This window comes from Tyto alba, unplaced genomic scaffold, assembly GCF_018691265.1.
Source record: "Tyto alba isolate M040663 unplaced genomic scaffold, T.alba_DEE_v4.0 Super-Scaffold_48, whole genome shotgun sequence".
Classification (NCBI taxonomy): domain Eukaryota; kingdom Metazoa; phylum Chordata; class Aves; order Strigiformes; family Tytonidae; genus Tyto; species Tyto alba.
In genome coordinates this window covers 9,669,903-9,697,434 of record NW_024881324.1, presented here as the reverse complement: position 1 = coordinate 9,697,434, position 27,532 = coordinate 9,669,903, and the positions used below count along the sequence as shown (strand labels likewise).

At 38.8% G+C, this 27,532-nt stretch overlaps 1 protein-coding gene across 5 annotated transcripts; it reads right to left on the bottom strand.

The window, feature by feature from the left end:
- Positions 1-110: 110 nt before the first annotated feature.
- LOC104364398 (TBC1 domain family member 7) lies at positions 111-21,136 on the bottom strand. Of its 5 annotated transcripts, none has more exons than XM_042806924.1 (9): positions 21,083-21,136; positions 19,452-19,626; positions 18,895-19,018; positions 18,040-18,120; positions 14,181-14,368; positions 11,697-11,834; positions 9,858-10,003; positions 1,186-1,315; positions 111-381 (listed from the first exon to the last, which is right to left on the bottom strand). In XM_042806924.1, the coding sequence occupies exons 3-9, from the start codon at positions 19,004-19,006 to the stop codon at positions 295-297; spliced, it is 882 nt and encodes a 293-aa protein (XP_042662858.1). In that variant the 5' UTR covers positions 19,007-19,018; positions 19,452-19,626; positions 21,083-21,136; the 3' UTR covers positions 111-294. The 5 variants fall into 5 exon arrangements, with proteins under 5 accessions (XP_042662858.1, XP_042662856.1, XP_042662859.1 ...); XM_042806922.1 differs by having other exon boundaries at positions 19,452-19,656; positions 21,083-21,124; XM_042806925.1 differs by having other exon boundaries at positions 14,250-14,368; positions 19,452-19,656; positions 21,083-21,124.
- Positions 21,137-27,532: the final 6,396 nt, after the last annotated feature.

Sequence of the window (27,532 nt, the reverse complement as noted above, 5' to 3'; positions counted from 1 at the left end):
AGGAGTTAGATTTACTTCCCCAAAAGCCAGAGAGCACACTGTGCAATCAGAATACTGTAGCTGGCTGGCCAAGAAACGCTCTGGACATGATCGCACCACCACTAGGTATCTTCATTCCATCTGTATTTATTGAACAATATTTACATATTGATCACCATGCTATTAGCTGCTTTAATAGCATCTTTACTCAGAAGAGGTAATGAAGAACACCACGCTAGGATGGGGCAAGAGAGGTAAAATGTCTTTTCAAAAGTCTTCTTTTTTTTCCCAAGCTGTCATAAGCGAAGCAAGTTCTCAGACTGAGTGTGCTGGAGTCCCACAGTGTGTGCGCCACAGATCAACAGCTTTGCTGACAATAGCGTCAGTGTTATCTTGAGGAATCTACAAAAGATCAGGGCAAGGTGCCTTTTCAGAGTACTTTATTTGGGCTGTTCTGTTTCAAGTAAAGATTTTATATTTCCAGTTCCGATTTTCTCTCTTTATAAAAAAGAAAACAAAACTAGAACCGTCTCCCTGCTCTACCATCCCACCATCCCTCAGTCCTACACGTACTGTATTACCTCCGGGTTTTAGACAAAAATCTTTTATTTACAAAACAGGAAGATGACCACCAAGCGTCTCTCACTTCCCACATCTCTATCCCGACATCAGACAGGACTCATACTGGCCATCCATGACCACAAATGTATTTAATCTAACTTACCTAGGTTCCACCGGGATCCTACAACCCCACTGCGATGCTCATTACTACTCAGAAGGGGAGTTCAGGGTCAGCTTCCTGACCCCATCCTTACATCAACAGAAAACATACCTTGAGTCTATAGACTCACACTGAGCCAAGGAGCAAAAAACGTGCCAGAAACTAACCCTCTACGGAGCTTCCAGAAAAATTAACCTAACCTCATCTGCACTTACTTTCACAGAAAAACTCTTCAGTATCACAAGGAATATTGTCAAATCTGTACAAACATAGATAACACATTCCCCAAAGCCTAAAAATCATTTCATTCTACGAAAGCCTTACCTCCTGATAGAAAAAAACTATTATTCTCATCCTTGCACATTCTCTCTTCACCTTGGTACTACTACACTATTTTCAGTAATGTAATAGTATCTTATGGTATGTTTGCAACAGGCAAATGACTAAACCATAAAAGGTAATGCAAAGCACAATAGAGTACTTACATTTTCCAAAAACTGCGTGATCTTTTCTGCAGTATTTAGTGCTATTATCTTCATTTTGAAGGTTAATAATATCTCCACAGCAACAAAAACAAGAATCTTGCAGGATCCACTAATAACTTTGTCCCAAACTCTATAAAAAAAAAGAAAAGGAATCATTAAACATTACTGTAGTGATTATCTGCTTATTTATCTGCTAGAACAATCTTTATACCATCACCTTTTTTTAGTTTATTTTTCTGAATAACAGCAATGTATTGAATTATTTGGGTCATGGTAAATAAAAGACATTTTATCAACTCCTAAATCTGTACAGAGCACAGTGATGGCAAGCAGTAATGTACTGATATGGTGTGTTTTCATTTAGAAATTGAACTGTTTACAAGCTCAAATACAAAAATCAAATCTTGTTTTAATAGCCTGAACTGTGACAATTATTTTACAGTGAATGGTAAAGGTGAGAATTTTTCCTAGTGCAAAGAAGGAAACAAACTTTATTAGCATGCCTAATAAAGACACTCTTCAAACAGTTAAATAGCTGAAAATTTACAAGAATGTAATACAGAACTACTACATCTCAAGAAGCTAAATATTCTTGGTCATTGCTGTATGAGATACAAATACTAATTATCAGCAGGATACAATCCATGATGTTTAAATTAGGCACAAGGAACAACTATTAAGTCTTTCAATCCATCCCACTGTGCACAGACCCTGTCAGAATTACCTAAGCACTCCTATCGCTTGCATGAAACTGTACCTGAACATCAGAATTTTAAAAAAACCTGAAGGGCTGGCCCCCAAAGGCTGTAAGTACTTTAGCAACAGAACTTCGATGAATATTAAAAGGAGTCCACACTGCAAAAACAGCCCACAATAAGCTGAAATCATCCTTCACCCTGCAGCTCTATCTCAGGCGCAACTCAACAGACTTGGGATGAAAGATTATCCAAAACCAGTGTGAAACCATCTGTCAGATGGCAGCTTTTATGGGCTTGCATTATTTTTAGTTCTTGAATTTTAAGAGCTGTGTCAGAAAGTCTTTCTGAGGATTAGTGTTCTTGCTCCTTCTGAGCACTTGTTAAAACTGATTCTCCTTCCAAATAAAAACATGGGAGACAAAGATCACGTATTACCCTCCATAATCTCTGAATACACCAGCACTAACTGGAAAACATCTTCTGCAGCCCACCTATAAATTTGGATCTATGAGTGTGCTTCTTCCAAATACAACTCAATTTTTATATGACCTCTCTCAGAAGAACTTGCCCTTTAGCCTGGAGTCCCAGGAGAATGCAACACAGGCATAATGTGAACTTTGGCAGCCGAACTGAAGAGTAGGAATCACACCTTTAAAAAAGGAGTGCAGAAGTGAGAGTCCAACAAAGAACCACAAAGATGATGAAGGGATTTCTCCTATGAGGAAAGGCTGAAACAGCTGGGGCTGTTCAGCCTGGAAAAGAGAAGGCTCGGGGGAAATCTCATCAACGTATATAAATACCTGAAGGAAGAATGCAAAAAGGATGGAGCCAGGCTCTTTCCAGTGGTGCACAATGACAGGACGAGAGGCAGTGGACACAAACGGAAACACAGGAGGTTCCCTCTCAACATTGGGAAGTATTTCTTCACTGTGAGGGTGACCAAGCACCACCACAGGTTGCCAGCGAGGTTGTGGAGGCTCCCTCCTTGAAGATATTCATAAGCCGCCTGGACCCGGGCCTGGGCAGCCGGCTCTAGGTGGCCCTGCTTGAGCAGAGGCTTGGACCAGGTGAGCTCCAGGGGTCCCTGCCAACCTCAGCCCTTCTGTGAGTTTTTGTGAAAAGCCTTTGTAACTCCTAACGCAGAATGCTTGCTGCTGTTACACAGTGCGTATTTTTCATACTATGACTCAAGTCAATTCTTTGCCAGTTATTTAACCTTCTATTCACATAACTCTTTTGACACTATTTTCACAACCTCTCCATCAAAAAATTTAGACTAGAATTTAACTTAGAGTGAAGAAATAAGGAATGAGGAAAAGAACATGTAAAACTCTCAGGACTATTCTTAAAAAAGGAGGAAACAAACAAAAACCCCACATGGACAGATGGGGAAAAAGGCAGTGCCAATTTCTTTCCCCTTTGCAATTTCGTTTTACTTCCCTGTCTCATTACGATTAAAAATTGAATATAATTCCCATATCAGAAGGAACAATAAATAATTCAAGGTGAGAATCTTACTGCTTCCTTTGTAGTTCAAGCATCCCAGGACAAGTGATCACTGTAAATATTATACTGATGTTGAAGTCAGGTCTAGAAGCTTTAAGTGAGGCTATGAGAAAACTGAGATCACATTCCTGTTCCACACTGTACAGGCCATCCTTCTTTACATCTAATACAATTTCCTTCACAAACGTATCTGTTTAGAATCCAAGAACAGCTCAACATGTGTTTCATGGACATCAGAACTGTAATTATGAATGACAATACAGAGAGTAGCAAACCTCAAAAACAGGAAAGAATTTTTAAAGTTCATATTAAAGTTCCTGTTAATTTGAATACAAACTTATCAATCCTAATGTAAAATACCCAGTCTTCTTTTATTATTTTGCTTCCAAGTCCACTGACTTCCATCTTCATAATTACATTACAGTAGGTTACGTTTCATTCTCAGAAAATACTCTGGTTTTCTGCATTATTTAGTCTGATTCCAGAACAAGTGTTTTAACAATAACAAAACAGATGCAGTATCTAAATCAGCAGTGTAACAAATTTTGGAAGAGAGTGCATAGCCAAGTGGATGAGATGTCAGCACTAACCAGCTGGGTCTGCTGCAGTATTTTTCACCTTAACATTTCCAGCTATTGTTACCCTCAGTGCAACTCCACCAGCAACGGCAGTAGGGGAATGACTGTGTGACACCGTGATAAACAGCCCAGCAGTCAGCACCTTGTCTATACCAGTAGAGCCAGGAATAGCAACAAACTGTCAGAAAAGTGTTTATTTAGAATGGAGAAAACCCACAGCAGTTTCAAGGAAACATGTATTTTGATGATACTATCCTAATATAGCAGCCTTTTTACATTGTATCTCCACTGATGATAACACACATATTCTACTTTCACTTTTTAAATAACAGCAAGCACTTAAGATCCAAGTATACTGTCAGAGATTGTAACTTTTTACCTGTTTTTTGATACTCCTAGAGATGGGAAAACTATAACAGAAATGTCATGCAACTGTGCCTATAGTCCTACTCAGGAATGCTGAGAAAGAAATTATGCATTAAATTCACTATGGTTTTTTGTGACTATCATCCTCTGTGAAATATAACAGTATTCAAGTAACCACGGGAGCACTCTTGTACTAACTGTAGTAACAACCACAAGGAAAGATAAAAAGAAACAGGAAGCTATGAAGATAAAGAGCATGCCAAGGATTATGCAAACGAAGACATTTACTTTTCACTGAGCTTTTTCTGTAGAGAAGATAAGACCTACTCTGTGTGTGCACATGTGTGAAGACATGGCATTCTCAAGGTGGTTTCTGAGGCTCCTCAACAACTACAGTGCAGTAGTATACAAAAAGCATCACGGCATTGCTGCTCTCTCTTTTTCTGAAATACCATCATTAACCTCATAGCTTTTCCCCCTAGGCTGCAGCATAAACACGCTCAACATTATTCCCTGGTTCTGGTCCTCCAGTCACCCAGGCCAGAGATGTTTAAAGAGAACCAATGTTTGCACTTCTGCCTGCACTTCTGGGTGTCCTGCCATTGGTAACTGGGCAAGGAGGCACATGATAAGGCTCGCACAAGCGTCATCCTGATGTCATGTCATGGTCTTGTCCCCATCTGTTTCCAGAGCTGAGAAGCAGCTCAATTACTTAGACAAAGGCAAACCGACTTAATTTTCTATATAGTAGTAGCCTACATGCACATTCTTATGCCCTCCCACTCCTTAGTAAATTTAAGGCATTTTTAATATTTCTATTGTTTCTACTAATTTATGTTTGTATGACTAGATGCAATTTATGCAGGACATGGAGATCACAGATGTAGAACTATAGAAGCCATATACTAATACATCAGCTAGTGCTGGTTTGAAGGGCAACCAAAAGATTTCAGGAGAACTACCAAATACTTTGACACAAACAAGTAACCAGAGGCTAAAAACCTAACACCACCCCATCAGCTACTACAGTCCTGCTAACGCCAGGTCTTCAGTGCAGAATACAAACAATGTTAGTCAGAGGCATGATACATGATTGGTAACATCAGGCCATAAAAAAAGCCTGGCTTATTCACAATTATATCTGCAAAGCTGCACTACTTCTGTTGTAGCTGGATCATCTGGGGTGACAGTGCTGTGATAAACCGGCAGCCAAAGGGCCATTTTGCCCATGGCTGAAGCCACAAAGAAGACACTAAGCTTTAAGAGCCGGGCTCTCCGGCCGAGGGCCCACACAGCACCACCTGAAAGCTCTCCACACGCGGGGCTTACCAAACAGATGACCAGATACGCTACTGCAGAATTGGAGCAAATAGTATAAAAACAAAGGTGTGATCCAGTTCTCTCCCTGGTTTAGAGATGAGTAAGCCTCTCTGTCCCTCTCAAGCCTGTGCGACGGCTGGTTCATGTTCCAGGAAGCACCCTGTCTGTATTCCAGGTGGGATACAGAGCCCTGAGCATACGGTGCCTTCAGAACAGCCTGTCTGCTCCTCTCTTTCACCCACATGGCACCTTTAAGAAGCTTGTCACATAGTAAGGGCAAGCAAAGACACTGCATAAGCTCAAAAGTTTCTACATGAAACCTGCCTACATACATTTTCCAAGCCCATTTAGATTAAACTGATGCATAAATTTTACCTATGGTATAACTAGAAGTGTGCTGTAAAACAGTATTTACACTGAATGACAATGCTTGTCAGGAGTAAAGCTGGTATTATGCAACTTCATCTCACCATTACTGGATAAAATTTCTGCACAGCATATACAAATCTTGTGCAGCTTAGAGAAAAAAAGAAAACCATGACATTTAGATTTAGCTGCCTGGCAGAAAAGACTACAATTTATAGAAAGCAAGCTACCTCTCTAAGAAATACAATGCTAAAACTTAAGTTAAATTAAATCATAAAAGACTAAGTTCAGATCATCTCTCAACAAAAAAGTAAGTAAAACTCACAGAAGAACTGTAGACCTGTTTTCAATTCTCAGCAGTTCCAACAATGCCATTTGGATACATTTCAGACAAGCATTCAGGCTCCTAGGTTCTAATCCAGACTGAATCTCCAAGCATTAATTAAGTTCATCTGTCACATGCTATCCATGAAGTATGTTATTTCCTTAGTAAATGAGTCCATTATCATTACAGCTGAATAATTCAAAAACCTAAACTGGCAAGAAAAAGTGCAATTTTATCATGTTCCCACAAGAACTGTTGGGAAAAGGAATTGCTGTGCCATCAGAAGTACCAACACTGAAATTTGTTTTTACAAATTTGTGATACAAAAAGCCAATACTTTGACCTTTTCTATGAAAAAAAAAAAAAATCAGGTCATCAAAATATTTTATTTCAGTAAGGTAAAACAGTAGGAGAATGCTGAACAGTACACTAACATTTTATATAAACATTTTATATAAATGAACTGATTCAAAATGGTAGACATTTGAACCTAAAGTCTGACACGATGAAATATGAAATCAAAATTCTTGATCTAGATTTTTTCTTTTACACTATCAAAGTGCCATAGCTCCATAAAATATTCAATTTTCAACAGGAATTTTTAAAAAACCCTGAATTTTCCAATAGCAAAACTGTTCTGTTGCAAATTCCTCTTTCAGCTCTAGTTCTTAGCCATAAGACCTAGCAGAAAACTAAAAAATTACATCACATAGCTCTAAACAAAAATATCTCCTGGAAGACAGGCAAAAAGGTTTCTAATGTAGTTTGCAAAGGCTATTTCAGATCACAGAAGCCTACCAAATAAAAAGCCTGAAGAGACTGGCAAGTCCCAGGTAGAACAGTTACTTCTACTGACAGTAGTTAAAGTTTTAAGGCATTAAATTCCATACAGAGTAGCACAATGAAATAAGGTCAATTGTTATCTGCTGAAAGTAACCCACAAACGCAAATTTGAAATAGAGATGCAGGCAAACCATATGTGTTCAACTGCTTTTAAGGATGTAACATTTTATGCATGCTTCCATAATTTCTGTAGCCATAAAAGTAGTAAAAGGTTTTTAACCACTACATCACACACAATCACTATACAGAGGTTACTATTTTGGAGACTTACAGGTGCTTGATGAGAAGAACTAGCTATGTAACAATTACTGGGCTGCACAGAGCATATCACCTGAAGGTCTACTACCAAATCCTTCAGCTTTGATTCAATAAATGGTTTTCTCTCAGACATAGTTCCTTGCCAACAGTAAAACATACAGAACGTCGAAGACCATGGTACAAGCCTACAAAACACGATTTCTAATCTTATAATTTGTTCCCTAAACCCCCCCTATTTTCATAAAGGCAAATAAAACATTTTTAAGAACAGCTGTTTCCCACTTTCCTTCATGAAATCTGAAGTTCCAGATGAACAAGCCAGATTGCATTCATTATTGAGATTATGACCAACTTTACCACTGTAAAGCATTTTCTACAGAGCATTTTCTACAGCTCTGTTTCCACTCTAGGTTCCTATACTAGCCACAGATGTTCTGGAGGTGCTGGAGTTAAACTTCCTTTGAACCCTATTACTTCTCAATGTTTTCAGGCAGCTAAAAATGAAACCGTTGTCTTCTTTGTGGCACCTTCTGCTCACTGCTCAGTTATTGGCAATTCTTGCTAATACAGAAAGGATATGCTTCTCTACATCTACCTTGACTTTTCTGCTTTCCAAGAATTCTCAGGCAGCGGAACTAGAGAAGTGATACAAGCTTCATTTCAAAAGCCCTTCAGTCAGGCACAAGGATTTTCCCCTTTTAACAGCTGGACAACTGATTTTTAACAGTAAAATATATATATATATATAAATATATATATATAAAATTATAGTTGTAGAAACTGTGATATAATACAACATTTCATTAACTTTGTAATATTCAACCTGCCCTTATACTTTTTAAAATAAACATTTTGTCATGGTTTAACCACAGACAGCAACTAAGCACCACACAGCCACTCACTCACTCCCCCAGCCCCAGTGGGATGGGGTAAGAATTGGAAGGATGAGTGAGAAAGAAACTCATGGGTTGAGATAAAAGCAGTTTAAAAATGAAAAAGAAATAATAATAATTTTAAAAAATTCTAAGGAAAACGGGAAAAGAAGTAACAGAGAGGAAAATAAAACCCAAGACAGCCAAGTGACACAAATGAAAACAATTGCTCACCACGAACTGACCGATGCCCAGCCAGTCCCCGAGCAGCAGCCCCTCGCCAACCTCCACCCCAGTTTTATTGCTGAGCACGACGTTATACAGTCTGGGACATCCCTTGGGTCAGTGGGGGTCAGCTGTCCTGGCTGTGCCCCCTCACAAATCCTTTTGTACCCCCAGCCCATTCACTGGCAGGGTGGGGTGAGAGGCAAAACAGGCCTTGGCCCTGTGTAAGCGCTGCTCAGCACTAACTAAAACATACCTGGGTTATCAACACTGGTTTCAGCACAAATCCAAAACAGCCCATACCAGCTGCAGTGAAGAAATGTAACTCTATCCCAGCCAAAACCAGTATGTGTTCCCAAAATCTTTTTCATCTATTATAATGTATTATAATCACTCCCTAAGCAAGGATTTTCGTTAAAAGGTCCAAAAACTGACTACCATTCAGCTATCTATCACTTAGAGGGGATGTGAAGTTTTAAATCCTAGGAGGCATTAAGTGTCTAACAGAATCAGCCACTATATTTAACTCCATTCCTTTTTAATTTCAATGCAAGAAATGATCACACAAAGATTATCTTGCATCAGTAACAAGTGGAATATCCAATTTTATCATTTCCAAGTCAACAATAAAGTTAACTCCATAATCTTACAGATAAAAGTAAGGAAAGCTCTTTGCCTGCTAATGATGTGTCGTGGTTTGAGCCTGGTTGGCAGCCAAACACCACGCAGCTGCTCACCCACCCTCTCCAACTTGGGAAAGGGGGAGGGAATCAGAGGGGCAAAGGGAGACTCACGGGTTGAGATAGAAACAGTTTAATAATGGTAATAAAGCAAAATGGTCACAGCAATAGAAAGTATAAATGGGCAATGCACAGTGCAATTGCTCACCACCTGCTGACCAACACCCAGCCTGTTCCCAGCCAGCGATCCCAAAATCCCAAAACCCCATAATCGCAATCCCGGAAGCGAGAGAGAGCGCGAGCCCCTTCCCGAGCACCCCTCCCCTATACAGTGAGCATGATGTTCCATGATATGGAATATTCCATTGGCCAATTTGGATCTGGTGCTCTGGCCGTGCTCCCTCCCTGATTCCTGTGTGCCTGTGCACAGGCAGGACATGGGGAGTTGAAGAGTCCTTGAAATCTCAGAGTGTTATCAGCATTCTTCTCATACCAAACCCCACACTGAATCCAAAACACAGCACTATTCTAGCTTCCAAAAAGAAACATTAACTCTATTCTAGCAAGAACCAGGACATGACAAACAGCTAAAGCTACTGTGTAATTACAAATAGAAAGTAAAAAAGATAACTTGCCTCTGTAAACTGGACTCAGGTAAACAGCCAGCAAAACACTTTTTAAACCAAAGATCATACGGGAGTTTGTTCATTGCAGCACATGCTTTCAGATGCATCAGGAGTCTGCTATCTTCAATGTTCAAATATTGCTCCAGAATTTTTGGCTGAGAAAGGAATTGGAAAATTTTCCATAACTTGCATCAGAGTAGCCTCCATAGTTAATGCACACTAAGACAAGAAATGTCTTATAAACTCAGTCGGTGCAAAATAACATATTAAAATAATGAACTTGCCCTGTTTTAACTAAAAACACCATGTTCCAAAATACAAGTGTTGCTGATTTTTGCAATTAGCTAATTAAGTACTTAACTAAAGAGTCTCGGGTTCCTTAAATTGATGACCACTAGCAGAATTTCCAAAATATGCACAATTCATTAATGCCAGGAAGTGTTTGAAAGCTTAAGGCAATGCAGAGATTAAACGTGCACTAATTACTGCTACCTTCACAAGTAAAATTGAGTTTCATTCACCTTAAACCTAATAGCCTTAGCACACATCAAAAAAAACAGAAAAAAAAAAAGACAACTACACACAAAGCAGCAAAACCCTGAAAATCAATTCTGAGAGTAAATCCCTGTGCAACACATTAAAAGCTGGACACTGACTTCTTGTTTAAAAATCCAAAGTATTTAGAAGCATAAACATGTAGCTAATTCTCATTTTGTTTAAATTCTAATGTAACACATTACACATTTTCATAAATTCAGGATTAACTTTATGCTTTTTCTCATAATTGGGTAAACAGCTAATGACTTCAGCTGTCGAAGAGATAAAACACTTCCTTTGTCCATATCCTAACATCCAAAGTCTTGGTACAGTGTTCCTACTAAAACAAAAACTTAGGGAGGGACTCTCTGTACCTGGCACTACACTATGTACACCTGACACTCTCTGTAGTGAAGGAACATACTTTCTTTAACAATGCTCTTCTGTCTTTTGAAAGAAATTACGGAAATTGCTATGGTTGAATGTATCACCTCCAGCAATAAGAGTTAGGTTTTAAAAGTGTTTCTTAGTTCCAAAAGAATAAGAAAGGACATGCATAATTTTCTGCAATGAATTTTCATTCGGTGATTGCTAGTACACAGGTACTCTGATACTTTTATCTCAGTGTATACTGTTAACTAAAAGTTTATCTGTTAAGACTATCTGAAGAATTACAAAAGCTTTTTATATTTTTATAAGTATTCATTTTCTTTGTAACCAAATTTTCATTTTATAAACCAGATATTCAAAATTAATATTCTATGAAAGCATTTAAATAATCAGTCCCAAAAGAACTCTATTCCACTTTTTATTATAACTTAATTTGCAATATACTATTTTTCTGAAGATGTAGTACCTTGCTCCACTTATAAAGCAAAACAATTGCGCTTTGTCTGTCATCCAGTGAGCAGCATATGGATGCCAGAGATGCAGCCTGAAAAGCAGCAGACATACATCAAGATGTTCTTAACTTTGTGACATTTTTAGTTGTTTAAAATAAAGTGCCTGATTTATGAGAAATATAATCCAACTAGATACACTGTAAGCTTTAGCTAACCTAAAGAGAAAATGAGATGTAACTGAAAACTACCATGTGGAAAACAAAAAAAATTTATAATATTATGATAGACAAAGTGTCCTACAGGACAGCACAATCGCAACGTAAAAAGCACTACTCCTTCTGTTTCCCCAAAACAGTTGGTGGAACAGAATCCAAGGGTGTCACCTCTGATGCTCCAGTTGTCTCCATATATGTGTGCTTTCCATGGCTGGCTCTCCTCACAAAAAATAAAAGAAGTGGGTTTTCCTTACCAGCTGTTGTAATGAATCTTTGTGCTTGCTGTTCAGCTGATTCACAAAGCAACTGACAAGCCAATAGCATTCTATAGGATCCTCCACCATTTCCTCCATTGCTTTAGCAATAGCAAGAAACACTTCATCTTCAGGTTCCTGGAAAACAAGGCCAAAAAAAGTGAACTACGCAAAAGTACTGGACTGTCTGATTTAAATTATTCTTATATTCTTTTCTCTGAGATTTGGCAAAACAAACTGGAATCAACGTACACAAAGAGCTGTTCTGACATTCATAAATAAAACATCAGGCAGCAGCTGCGTTATGGTGACAGATACCTATTAAAGTGGAACATAAGACTTGTCTTGCTTTTAAAACCAAAACATGCAACAGGAGTTTGGAACAACTCTGATTCAAAGTTCTCGGATGTTCTCAAATGAGATAATATTACATCCTAACCAGGTAGCGAAAATCCTACTTCTACGGCCCACATTTTTATACTGCAGAGCAGCAGAATTTTTCATCCTATTCCTTACTAAGGGCCAAACAGGCCCCTCAATCACCTTTGTCATGGATCTTACAGTTACTGAAAAAATTAATGCAGCCACGAGCTGTATGACTACCTTTAACATATAGAAAATGATTTGGCTTGAGATAAACATCTTCCTAGACACAAATAAATATGTTTTCCAGGTAACGAGTATCTTATTCCCCCACAATACATGACCAGAAGCATGTGATGGGCACACTATCATCTTTTCTCCTGAGGATATACTTTCCTAACAGAAGTATCAGCATGCCTAAACCACAGATAAATGGTATGACTGCACACAGGGTAGATGTATCTCTAAACCAGCTAGACCTCATGCCAACAGCTAGCTCATGATGTGTCTAAACTGGGAGGATGCCCAAGGAAAGGCTCTATATTTGACCCGATTCTTACAGCCTTCCTTACTCAGGCAGTATGGACTGCAGCAGGAGGCAGGGTAACAAGCCAGATACGTATCCACAGTCTGATCTACTGTGACCATCCGTAGCGGCAGGCTATACAATCACAGGCTTTTGCACAAATTACAACTCATGCAAAATGGGTGGATAGTCTAAATACCACCTGGATATGCCTCTGCTACGTAGATTGCTGAAGCGCACACACACATCCCTACTTAAACTCCCTCCTTTCAGATGCACAAAGCTTATTTAGCCCACTTCTGTGATTTGTGACTCAAACATTTTAAAATACTTAGACCAATACAGTATCATCTTTATACTCTCTCCGCCTCCACAATAAAACATCTGCATTACTATCAAGCAGTAACCTCTTGTAAGTTTAAGGGGACAGTTACTGCACTGAAAACAGGCTGGCATAAAAAGAACAAAATGCTTTCTGCAGCAAAACAAACAAAAGTTACAGGACTAATAACTGTGGATCTGCTAAACCCCATCTCTATGAAACCCCATCACAATATTGGGAGCAGCTAGTGCTCTGGGATACACTGACAAAACACTTGCTCAGAAAGCAGTAGTGCTCTAGAAGGGATGAATTTTCAGACCATGGGGTCACATGCCAAGACTGAGGCAGTTTTTCTATAGGAAACTTGCAGGGTAGGATGGCCATGTTCCTAGGCAATAGTAAGGGCACAAAACACTCTCCCTTCTCCTCCAAGGAAATGCTGTATATAAAGCTCTAGGCCAAAATATTAACGAATTTTCCATGTTAACTTTGTTTAACCTTTTTTTTCCATTTTTAACTTTTTTCAAGTTCTTACGTCAAATTGTGTTATTACAGATTAAAAATAACAAAGTAAACTGGGCTTGAGTGAACATGGATAAATTAATGTTAAATACAGGATAAAATCCACTTCAGAAAGTTCCATGGCTCCTTTCATCATCTCCTCTTTCATAGAGCCTTATACATAAGATCCACACATTGTTTTTATCATCACACTATAGACATCATCAAAACATAGACTCATTTACCCATATGTGAGTACACTGTAAACTACAGAGTACCTCTATTACCTGACAGAAGCCTGCATCAGTTCAGACTAACAGAAAAAGGAGGTCAGTACATGAAAGTCTAGATTTAAAAACAAATAATTTCAATATATGATGTAATTCAGAATAAATCACTGTTTGTACTGGCTCTGAATTACCCTTGTTCCAGGACATTTAAGAATCTATGAGCTCTGAAAAGATTACGTCATCTTCATTTCAGTGCTATAAAGAAACTGAAGTGTACTACAGTACAAAAGGCTTGAAGCCTAGCAGGTAAAATACACAAAAGAGATTTTAAGGCATAAAATCTTACATAAGTACTTAGGGGAAGAAAAAAAGCACTTGGACTAAAATCCCTTATTTTATACTAGTACCCCTCTGTTTTCCATTCACCTGACTTTGGCTATTTATGTGCATTTGTGGGGCTACCAGCAGTTCAGTTGCTCACAGGTTTATAGTTTGAAGTTAAATAAAACACTGTATTCAAGACTGTTCAAATGACAACTGACCAATGAAAAAGCCAAGTTTCGAGGTAATTTTCCTGATTCCAGTTGATGTATGCGGAGGAAAACATCTACCTGTGGGGTAGAATCATTAATAAAACGAATTACATGAAGAGCATGGTGTATATCCCAATACTGTTCCTTCCGGTACTTCATCACCAAAGCATGAGATTCATGGTGAGGAGGAATAATTCCTAAACAACAAAAACAAAAACAAAACAAACAAACAAAAAACAGGAAAAAAAATATAAACAACTGTAAAGAGAAAAAACAGAGCACTCAAACTCCCCTTCCAAAAGATCTGCATAAATTCAATTTCTACTACAACTCCAGCCTACAGAAATACAGGACCTAGCACTGCAGTTTGTTTATGAACTTGGTCAAAGAATACAGGGAGAAAATTCTACAAAACTGGAAGCCAATGGACCAACAAAGCACTCTAACACTGTATTTATAAAAATAAATTTAATGTGTTGACTGTGCATAGGCAAAATCTACCCTTAGACTATTGATTCTCAAGCTCTTATACAGGTTTTTGGCAAATGAACACTAACTCTTTTGTATACCACATCAGTGTGATGATAAGAAATGTCGTTGGGATAGATGAAAAATAATTTAATTGGTTTATTCTCCCTCTCCAACAACCTTTCTTTATTTATTTTTAAATTGTGAGTCTTACTTGTTACTTGTTTATACCTACCTGCAGTTTTTAATACAGTACTAGTTGCGTATTTGTGCTCAGCTTCCATTTATTTTGAAAACAGAATGGATGCAAAATGATTTTTATACACATCAGCTGTTCAAGTTCTCAAATTCTACACTTTGTCTGAGACAACCAGAGAATATATACATGCAATTAACTAATGCAAATATACTGTACATTCCAGCATTATTTAATTTACTTTTAGATCTCTGCTGCAAAAATTCTTTACTCACTGTATTATAGGTTAATTCTCTCTAAAACAACATTCAGAGGCAAAATCTATCACATCGGTTGAATCAGTTACAGATTAAAACTTAATACCACCCAAATACATTGTAAAGTAACATTTTTAACTTCCTTAGCACAACACAAATATTTTTTATAGTTTCCTAGGAGGAAAGATAAAAAGGGAAAAAAAAGCATCTCAGTAGAGAGGTAGAGAAAAATCCACTGTTTATGATCTCCAGAATTGATGCTCAACATTTCACTCAATCCCTCCCCTCACTCAAGACTCAACCTTGGCATGCACTGATGTTCACAACAAAACTGTCACAGGTTTCAAGAGAAACAAGACCTTACCTACATCAGAGCAAAAAAATGCCACTTTCATATCTCTAGTGAAGCAGAATTTTTCCAATTGTAGAAACCCATGAGAACAAAATATTTTTTCAAAATTCAGTTCCTGAACAGACTACTTGTTACTTTTATGTCTCATTTAAATAAAAAAATATTCCTGCCAAGTGTTAAACCATGAAATGGCTGAGTTTTAGTAACAAGTATATCAGACAGAAAATTATCTTTTATTTTCCAACTGCAAACCTGTCTGCATTTCAAAAGCTGGGACAGAGCAAGGCATTCTTCATGTTATGCAAAACCAGAGTGAGTATCATGACTTTGTATGCAAATATTGCCAGCTGCTTTCCTCAAATACCGACTACCTTAGGCAGACAGAAAAGAAGCTTAAACAACACAGGGGTGTCTAGAAACCATCATGAGTCACATTCGAGCAGGAAGTTAACAGAGACATTGCTGACATACAATATAACCTGGGACAGCATCAAGCCTTGGTATGTGTCTGAGGTAATTTTGCTGATAGGATAGAAACCCTTTTGTTAAACTATTAACATTATTTAGAGGAGATGTAATACCTCCCACCAGAAATGGACTGGGCTGTTCCAATCATTTAGGGAGAGATATTTTGCACTGCCCTTCTGAATACCTGCTTTTTTAATGAGTGTTAACAGAACGTAAGAACAGTCCTTGTACCTCTGTTCAGTCAAAGAGTATACAGAATGACCGTATGCGTACTTGAAATAAATCACTATGGGTTTAAAATACAAAATCCTTTTAAAAAAATCAATATAATTTTCCATACAGTTAATTCAGAAGGTGCTTTGTGTTATCGTGATTCACAAATCATCCTACCTAAAACAGTCAGACCACTGGCTCTGCAGTTTGCCAAGACACTGTACTTTGCTATTATAATTCTGGCTGAAGGATCTTGTAACAGAGTCACTTGTCCAAGCCTCCTACACTGTATTTTCTACTAATAATATTTTAAAGAATGCTGACTACTTCACTAGGGCCCAGGGTACAAGAATCTTTTTCATCCTAAAACTAGTACTCCTAATGGCAGAGGCTTTTATAAAGTAGGATTACTCTGTTATTTCAATGATCAATGCAAAGAACTTCAAGCTTTATAAACAGATCTTGCACCTTCTGTGCACTGTTCATTTACTACCTCTCCCAAAAAAAGGCTTACAAAACCAAATAATCAGGAATATGAAGCCACAGTTTTTAAATTGTAGAAACTGTTGGAAAAATACAGAGAAAAAAAAAAAAATATAGCTCAGATAAAACTTTCTATTACATTATTTCAAACTCCAGACACTGCAGTGGAACATGGATACCAAGAAGGGAAACAGAAGACATTTATTTTAACATTATTCAAGATCATGAAACAACCTAAGATAAATAAGCATCCTAAAACAGAGAAAAACTGTTTTGTAAAATACTCATTCAGACATAGGAGTCACCAATCTTCCTGACTCTGAATCACATGCCAAAATTTTCATAGAAGAGATATAAATGGGATCTGTATCACATATTCTGGAGAGCCAACGAACAAAGAAGGAGGAGGATAGTTCAGTGAAAACCAGCAGTTCCCCAGTCAATCTGCAGACTGATGCTGCCGGACTCTCCCTGAGGAAACAACACTTCAGGCATCGGCACCCTTCCTGCCAGCACAGCCCTGGTAATGCAAGACTGATCGTGGGAGCCACGCTCAAACTTTTCAAAGGTGGCACAATGCTCCACCACCAACAGTATGGCAAACCACACTTCTGTTCCAGAGATTCAGCCAGATAATGTACCTTCATGCTCAATCTGGCAGTGTTTCTCTACACGCAGCAACTCTGAGGGAAACTCTCCAGACACCCTGTGTAAGCGCCAGAACCCCTGGACCTTCCACAACCCCTCCTGCCTCCAAGTGACATGACCTCGCATCTAGTAAACCCAACACATCTGACCAGTTACTGCAACGTCGTCAGTACTTCTGAATTAGTCACCTGACTAACGTGTTTCAAGAAAAACAGAATCTATTTAGGGGGGGTTTTTTATAGTTTCTGGAGAAACCACAATTTGTCTCTGGCCTCATAACTTCTTCAATGGCAAATACAATTTAACACCAGAAGCAAAATCATAAGAAACTAAGATTCTATAGAACACAAAGCTTCTCTTTAGAATAAACATCCATTCCATACCTTGCCCAGTTTTTTAAAGTTTAATCACAGTTTTACTTCTACTTAATTGTCTGTAATTTTAGGAACAGAACTGAGTATCTTATTAGGTATCAGTGACTTACTATAATCCACTTTTTAAATCCATTTTATAAATTTAGTTGGATAGCGTTACAGAGTTAAATATAGAAATATACTCCTCTAGGTACACTTCAGCAAAGTTGTCAAAAACAATGGAATATTATAATTGCCATTGTGCACCCTAGGTGAATACAAAAATAGGCTAAATATGTATCAGTAGGCAAGGTAGTAAAGAATAATCCATGTCAGTAACTCTCTAAAGAAAAGAAGAAAAGAAACCAGAAAAAATACACGTTCCTATATATTAATTTCTACAGATGATTACAGGTGTCGTATTTCATACCTAAAAGCACTTTCCACACCAGTATGCGATACATGGATGGGAGAGGAAACCTTTGACTAAATGTGCAAAGTTTCTCAATATCTGTAGAGAAATAAAAAGAAAAAAAAATATGGTAAATTTAAATATAAATCTAAATACAAATAGGTTTGAGTATCTGATCTACCCAAGTATGACAAATCCTTAGCTGCAGACTGAAATCCCCACTTCTATCATATATTATCAACAAATGCTTTCACTGCTTCAATTGAGAATAGAATGTACCTAATAAACTGCAACAATTTTGAAAAATATATACATTGGTCTGATTTACAATAAAACTACCTTAGGTTTCACCAGGAAGAAACTGCACCATTTTTTATAGACATTTTGTAAACTGTGTTGCTATGTCAAAACAATTAAGGGGTTTGTCAAAGGGACATTTATCTTTCTGTTCTGTTAGAGATATAGCACTCCTCAGGGACCAACATCAATGACAAAATCATCATTGTTTTGAGGTTAGATGGAATTAACTGCATGAGACAATGTATCTCCAGAATATAATGGCTTTCATTAAAAACTATTAGTTTTTTGGGCATATAGAATGAGAATAAAATAAGAAACAAACAAATATTTAATAGTTTTAAAAATCAGATTTTCAGAACTTTTAAATAAGGAAGCAAACAAGTATTTAATAGTTTTAAAAATCAGATTTTCAAACCTTTGAAACTCAAAGGACTGCTAATAATAACTGAGAGATTAGTGGTAATAGATGCAAAACTTAAATGAGTACTAAGCACAGCAGTGAAACATTTTCTATTATTCCCTCCCCTGCCCCAAATCACCAAAGTAATAGAGGAAACAGTGAAATCAACTTGCCCAACCGGTCATCTTTTAACAGAATTTCCAGTGACTTCTTTTCTTCAACTCCACGAAACCCCACTTTTTCATAATACACGGAGCGAAAGTTTCTCTGAGAGTCGTCAGCCATGATTGATTCCTTCTGGAGAAACAGTAATTCCCCTTAAGACAGAGGAATACATTCCTACTGTGTTAAGGTCAAGTACTTTTGCACGCTGATAAGTAGACTGCCAATGTCTCTACAGTATTAATAAACCCTACATAATATGAAAATCTCCCAGGGTTTTTTTTCATCATATGCTAACACTGACAATAATTGAATCTAAACAAGGTCTAAAGATATCCAATTTCCAAATGAAACACAGGGATTTTCAAAAAAATGTTTATTCCTGTAGCAAATTATACTACTTTTCAAAAAGTTAAAAAAAAAAAATGCTGCAGAGACACTTAATCTTTTATGTGATATTGTGCATTTCAAAAGCAATATAAAAAAATAGTTATGAATCTGACAAAATTTTAGCTATAAAACCCCTAATCAACTACAGATAAGTAAAATCATCAGGTTTCATACTCACCAGGCAAGGTAACCAGAAGTATGGACAAGCCAAGGTTGGCCTCAGTAGCACAGAGGTGACAGGAAAGAATAAGGCTACATATGTAGGTTTGTTCTTAAATTGCAAGTCCGAATTAAACGTTCATGTTGTTATCAGGTGCTTTAACAGCCACAGTCCTGAGCTTGGTATTCCAGTACTAAAAAGAAATAAATGTCTCATCCCTATGCTGGAAATAACGGTAAATTCCAGTGAGTCCTCTGTGTTTCATAACAAATGTAATTGACATTTCAATTCAGTTCAACCTTCTAAATATCAATTCTCTCTCCTCTACAGGCTCATAAATATGAGCAAGTTCTGTTTTGTAACTCAAAAAACTAAAAACAATCTTAGCTTTTATGTCCAGTGACAGCAGCAAATTTTGGAGAAAAATAATTTGAGTGAGGAACAATGAGTGAATGATGCATTGAAAAGCTTTTCTAGTTAAATTCTTCTTTTCCTTGCTGAACCAAAGTACACATACATCCAGAGCAAATCATGTGCGGATATAAACAAAGGCCACAATTTTGCAAAGAATGCACATATTTAAATCTATATATCCACTAGGCCTATTTGCATTTCAAATTAAGTCCATTTTTAGCGCTTTGTAGGATCTGGGCCGAGACCAGACAGAAAAATATAAAACAGCAAAAGACTGAATTAATGCTTTCTGAGATAGGTAAAATGCTACCTCAAAACCAAGAAAAAAAAAATATATTACTTGCAAGACATTCCAGTTGTGCACTATCCTTATGAAAACAACTATTATGATCGTGTACAGTGCATTTAAGTGTCCGGTGACCAATGTTTACTACTTATATTGCAACTATGTGCAAAGGCAGAGTTATGATGCCACACTCAACTACATATCAAATATTTGAAATTTTAAAAATCTGAATTTAATACATGCTATTTAGAAACCATTTAGCCTGCACCACTTATGGAATGCTGGCAGTAGAGTCACAGAACAGAAACAATAAATACAATGTGAAAAATAACAGCATGAGCTACAAGAAAAAAAAATGCTGTTTTAATAATTTTAAACTATCACTGTACCAGCAGTACATTTTATTTAATCAGTGGACAAAAGGAGGCGCAGTTTCCTCCCTCCCTCCAAATTCAGGATATACATTTTCATGTTAGGCAAACAACTACTGTTCCAATACGTATCATCAATAAACTGGAAGGGGGGAAGGGGGAGGGGGGGGCGGAAATAAATCCCCAGCCAGCTCATCGGAAGCATTCTGTACAAAAGCGCACAATTAACTCATCCCGTCCTCAACGATTAACGCATTTTCATCCTTAACAGCGCATTTCACCATATTATATTATTAAATTCCACAGCGGGCGGATTAAACAGCAGCAATAAAACACAAATCCTTCGGTAAGGTCGCTTCCCTCCCGGCGACTGACCGCACAGGCTGACAGACACCCCTCTCCCCCCACACGTAATACACGCACCCCACCCCCCCCCCACTACGGGCAGGGCAGTCCCGGGGCGGAGGCACGGCCCCCCTCGGGGGCAGAGAGTCCCCACCGGAGCCCCGGGGGGACGGGACGATCTCGGGGTGACCCCCCCCCCAACCCCCCTCACAGCCCCCCCCCGCGGCACCTACAGCAGTCGGGCGCGGGCCGGGCCACGCGGCTCAGGGCGCATGCGCAGGCCCTGCCCAGGGGGCGGAACCCGCGCCCAACGGTAGCGCCACGTGCTCAACGGCCGGGCGGGCCGGGCCCGCCGCCCCCCTCTCCAGTGCCCCCTCAGAGCGGGCGGAGGGTTCGGCGGTTCCTCTCGGGCTGCCCTGGGCTCCCGCACACCTCGGTTGTTCGCCCCTCGCCGCCTCACCCCCCGGAGTCAAACCGGCGCCCCCCCCCTTCTCTTTCCTCCTCCCCACTTTTCGTGGGGCAGCGCCGGGTACGCTGAGGGCTCTGCCCGAGGGAAACACCAGCGAGCCTCCTACGCCGTGCCTCGGGGTGGCACCGGGCGCCGGGGCAGAGCAGGCTGTGCCCAGGGTGATCCGGGAAGCACGGCACTGCATCGATAACGCTCGTCGATAAGGAAGTAACTCGTAACACCGAGGCCATGAAGAATAGCGAAGAATGAGGTTACCTGCGCTGTATTATTTGCCGTAATTGGTGTGCTTAGCTTTTTGACACATCCACTGCGACGTTTCACTTAGAACAAGAAGCTAAGTACACTTTCCAAAACCGAGATTGACTCTGGCGCATGTGAGCAAAGTACTTGATGCTAAAACTCCTACCTACCCCTCAAAACTGATAAAACACCTAGATCTAACTGTTGGAAGCCTACACTCAAAAATCAACCCATGCTGCCAAAACCATGCTACATCAAACTAATAGTGTGGGTTTATTTGGATTTTTTTTTTTGTAGTTATTGTTTTTATTCAGATGTCTGAGATCTTGCCAGCTTTTAACTTTACAATTGCAAGGGATAGGCAGCTGCTTTTATCGAGAGCTGAGTTTTTGGCTCATGGCTGCTCTCCAGGAGCACAAACTTGAACAAGACCATCAAACACCTGAGTTAGCAGCACCAAGATTTCAAAGTACTAGAGCCCTCCAAGTCAGCTTCTTCGGGTAAGTGGCCTATTTTCAAATGCACAGAAGGTCCCATTATTTTAATCTTGCCCAGCGCATTTGAAATGCCAAGGGGAAAGCAGGCTGTTGCAGAATGGAGAGGCTTTTGCTGAACCCAGTTCACACAGGAGTGCTTTTGTTGAGTTAGTGCAAGGCCTAGCAAATAGGTTTCCTGAAGTAATTCTGTACAGCAGCAGGTGGCAGGCTGGTGCCATTTTTTGCCAATTTTGGCTTCTTCGACTCAAATACATCTTGCATCGATAGATGGCACTTGTCTCTGGATGAGATCCATTTGGTGCTGTGGGGAGCTAACCAGTACCACAGGGTTCAGAAAACAGCTACTGAAATTCAATCAGACCTCTAACATTTTTATTTATTCATTTTTAGCCTTGTCGAGATGTATTACATAGCTATTGTGGTGCTCTAAAAAAGGCTGAAGCTACCACAATTTAATTCAGCACTAATTTATTGTACAGCAGATACAGAAATATTTTAAGCACTTGAGCTATTGGACGCTGCGCTATGGATTTGCATTATATTAATGTTAACAATTATAACATTGCTGAAAGTGCCTAATCAAAATCAGGGTCTGAAAGATTTAGCTTCATAAAAATACGGCTTAAAAACAATACCTGCCCTGAAAAGCAATAAAATTATGGCACTTCCCCTCATGAAGTTTCTGAACCCCACATATAGAAAGCTTCTTAATCGTGTTACTTACACATACTGATTTTTTTAACATTGTCTATAAACAGTTTCTAACATACAGATAATAGGTTATAGTGAGATCCCATCCAATGCCAGTTGTAAATATGACTAGTGGCATTACATTTAGGTCAGTCGGAAATGAATTAAAGAGTTTAATTTGAGACTTTTCAAACCGCAAATGAAATAAAAAGTATAGGTTGATCATGAACCACTAATGACTACAACAATTATTATGTGGTGACACATACACAGTGAGCATAGATGGCTAACCTAATTATTTAGAAAGACAGCCATTCATGGGGTTAGACTTTCTTAATTTAACAGCTTGATTTCTTTTAACTGCCCTTCTCCATCCACCTGCACTGAAAATAGCTAAATGACTCTCTATGATGTAAATCAGTGTTGTAAAACACACAGGAGACTCATTACTTAAATATTTAATTTAGGAAATTTTAGATTTTCATAAACCAAATAATTAGCTTATTTTCCTTTGTCTAGAGACATAAAGTATTTTTGTTCCTATTGACGGAATCTCTTTTTTGCCACTGTAAATAAAAGCAGAATTTCATCATTGATAGCTGCAGGTGTCAATCAGCCAAGTGGATGACTGTGTTTATAATAAAATTGATTAATCAATCATTAATCAATAATACTTTCCTTGACATCTGTCCAAACCGTGATAACCTAAACATTTATTTTTTTCAACTGCAATAACATCAGAAAAGGTAGCACACATAAAAGATAATAGGGAGAACAGGTTTGGAATTGGCTTGTGATTATCTGAGATAGCAGAGCCAAACTAACTAGTAGACTGCTAGCATACTGCATCTCTTGTTTTTATCTGTGACTTTGAGTATTACTTGTATTTTGTAGTGATAGGTTTATATTGTACAAGTGAATTACTTGCTGACATACAAAGACACAAGAGGAGGAAGACGAACAGGCATTGCTAATGTTTTTTATTGCAAAGTATGAACTGCATTGTGTCCATGGTTTGTCATGAAAAGCAATGCTTTTGCTATTAAAGCTGTAATAGTTTTATGGGAGCAATGTGATGCTGAATATTACAGCTCTTGGAAAGTCTTTAGGGTTTTAGTCTTTCCTGTATGACTGATCTAGCAGTTGAATTACAGGTGACTACTGGAAGCACTCCTTGTTACATGAATTTATCAAAAGAAGTTGAAAATGCAAAGCAATGGAATGTCAATTTTATACAGCATGGAGGTCTATAATTACATGGCATTATAACACATGCTGTAACACAAAAAGTAAGTGCAGTTTTCGGGTGCATTCCATGTGCTCTGAACTGACTGAAGATGCACTTTCTTTTTTAAAGACATTTGTTTGATAATATCTTCACAGTGTATCAAAACCAGTGTATACTTTCAGCCTGCAAATGCAGGGTCCCTTGTTCCTATTGCAGTAGGAAATGATTGACGTTCAGGAAAGGAGCTACAGGTTTGGACGTTTCAGCTTGTCTAAGATCTCATCTCCTGTTTCTTCAGAAGCATGAATGGTTCCAGATGGTGAGTAGGTCTGTGTTAATGGAAAGGACAATTTACTTATACATTCACATAACCTTTTCATTATGAACGTCAGCGGATCCAGCGAAGCTTGGTGCCATTTCCCGGCCAAAACAGCACCACTCTGCTGTTTACATTCTACCTGAGAGAAGAATGCAAATGTTGGAGCTATGAATGTTCACAGCTTAATCCCTTCTTGAAGTGAGATGGAAAAAACCCAACACTCTAGGGTAATAAAAACATCATAAAGCTGTTCAGAAGCAAAAGGGAACTCAGCCTTTCACTTTAGCATGGCAGCACAACATGTGAGTCGGTCTCCGAGCAGAACAAATGCTGTCCCTGTAATCATGAATACGCATCCCCAAATAACAGCAAGGGAAAGGCTTCTGGGGCTGAAAACAGCATAAAGAGTGGCTGAACTTGGAAAGCTGAGTTCAGATGTGTCCTACTTAGCTGTTTTCTCATCCTGCTGGAGAATGAGAGAGCTCCAGAGGTGACATGCTTTTGTCTGCAGAGATACACAGAAACTGCAAGACAATTACAATGAAAATAACAAATTGCAGTTCCTTGCTCCAAACATAAAGAAGATGGTATTTGTTTTAACATTATGTTAGTGATGTTTTAGGCAAATGTCTCCTGGATTCTAGTCATAACTTCGATTTGTTGCTTAACCTCAGATACCAACTGTGCCTGCCCTAATTATTCTTCTGCCAACCTGATTAGTAGCTGTGTTAAGGATAAGACTGATGTTTTTGTCTGAAAAATGGTTGTGAATTATTTAATAGCACCAAAAACATGCTTTGTTCTGTCAGTGAGCATGGCACATTTGGGGCAATACACAATAATTAATAAATAGTCCCAAATAATCTTATCTCGGTTTTGTTACTCTTTAGTTGAGAAGAAGCAATGAGGTGACAATGAGACAAAGACTGGTCGGTTTAGGGATGGTGGGAAAATTAAACAATGCACCTTGAAAATCCTAATCAAGGGTTTTGGTATATGAATGAGGGATAGTTACGATCATTATATATGGTTAGAGATGGGGCAAAAATTGGGCAATATGCAGGTATCTGCCACAAAATGAGAAAGCAAGTAGGAATTAGGAATGGGTTTCGGTCTTTGCAATATTTCTGCTTGTATCAGAGCCACAAATATGCCCAGAAACTAATTCAAGATCACAAGCTGGGTATGGTAGATTCTGTATTGCTCACTTAACCAAGTATCCTCAAAACTTCAGCGCCAGGGCAAACTGCATGTGGAGTGAACTGAAGGAGGAGTTGCAAAGGATTTTACTCCTCTTGCACCTTGTGACCCAGGACGGAGATGGGGACGGTTCATTTCAGTCCCTGGGCATACTGGAACCAGATACACTCTACAGCAAGCCGCGCCGAGCCAGAGCTCCAAGGCACCATTTCACCAGCCAGGATTGCAGAAGCTGATGGGGCGTTGCTCACCATTGCCTCCCTCCTTGGCCAGGACCTGTGCTGAGAAGGGCACCTGGCTAGCTGCTTGCACATTTGGCCATGGAAACACGTTCATAGCTTTGACCTGCTCCCTAGGCTCAAGGGCAGGAGCCTAAACCCAGTGGCTTCACTGGGACCACTAAAGGTAAGGGTGAAAGGATCAGATCCAACCAGAGCAACACAGCAGACACAGGACTTGAACCTCCAAAGAATAATTTGTCACTTAATCACCTTCTTCCAGAAAGACTGCCTACCAAGGGGGAGGGGAGCCTTGTACACAAGCAGGCGTTTGATCTCGGTGGAGCTCAGAGGGCTTTGCTAGCGCATTCATTTAAAGGATTGAGCAACAACTAATTAATGACTAAATTATCAGTCATGGCTTGGAGGCTGGTTTTAATATATGAAGACAAGCTGTTAAACTGGAATGGTGAACTGATGTTTATTTTGTGACAGGGCAAAGTAGTCTCTACCTCTCTCCTGACTGTGATCTTCTGTCAGCCTTCTAGGTCTGCATTCCCATAGCTTTTAAAGGTGCTGTCAATGTCCAGCTTCCTGGTTGTTACTGTACACAGTAATCGAAAGCTGCAAAAATCACAGAACAATTTACCCCATAAATTTGCGAATTACACTAGGATGATTATCATCTGCCTCTCCAGGTAATGATTTGCAGCCATTATTGAGAACTTGCCGGTGGGAACTGAAAGGAGTGCTCTCTGAAGGGTTTTGGATCAGAAATCTTTGCCAAGCTGAGCAGTGTGAACTACGGGGTGCAGGCAAATAGACTCCTTGAACACCCTTTCTCAAAACGCACAACAGAAGTGCGGTTTTGTGATAACTGACTTGGAATTGTTCAGGCTGATTGGTTATTTTATCAATTTTCTGATCAGCACATAGATCTGGTGCTAATTTTATCAGCTTGGTTTTAAAATCAGTGAATGGAGAGTGCAGTGTCTCTCACCTTCCCCTCCACAGATGGAATTACGCAAAATGTATTCACTTAGATAAAGATGTTGGTATTGGCTTTGGTGTTGCTAGCACTTTTCTAAACTGATGAATTTGAACTTCAGACAACACTAGCTTATTTAGCATTCACAAACCGCAGCAGTGTATTAGGCATTAATTATATATGACTAATTATATTCATTATAATGAATGAGAATTATATTAGGCTTAAGAACTATTTAGAGGGAACTAGAAATTAAAGCAGCAGGATTTAGTATCTGGCTGTCATGGACGTGCTGTGTGTGCCCTTGGGCAGCATGGTTTGCCATTCTGCCTCTAGTTTTCCAAAAGACAAGGTAAAGGTAATGGTGTGTACCTCCTTTGTAAAGCCAGTGAGATCCTGTTATAAACACAAATATCGCTATATATACATTAAAATAACAGCATGTAATTTCAAATCTTCCAGCACTACAGTTTTAAAATACTTCTTTAATGCTAAATAGTTCAAAACACTTAGTCCATCCAAGGAGAAAAATCCTACCAAAAATTGCCATAAAAAAAAAAAAAAACATACAAGTAAATAAAAATTATTTTAAAATATTACTCTTTGTGAAAGTATTTCCAAGTAATCTGAAATTCGATAAAGACCTGAGCTTGTACCTGGTCTGGAATGAGAAATTTCTATCATCTTAGACATTTGGAGAGCCCTCTGACAGTGGCATTTTGAGTGATGGGTTCAGCCACTGGGAGAGGGCAAGCCTAATAATCCACGTAGGAAATTCAGAGAAAAGAGAAATTCATTAGAGAGTGATCTCACCAACTTCTCCTCTGCCTCCAC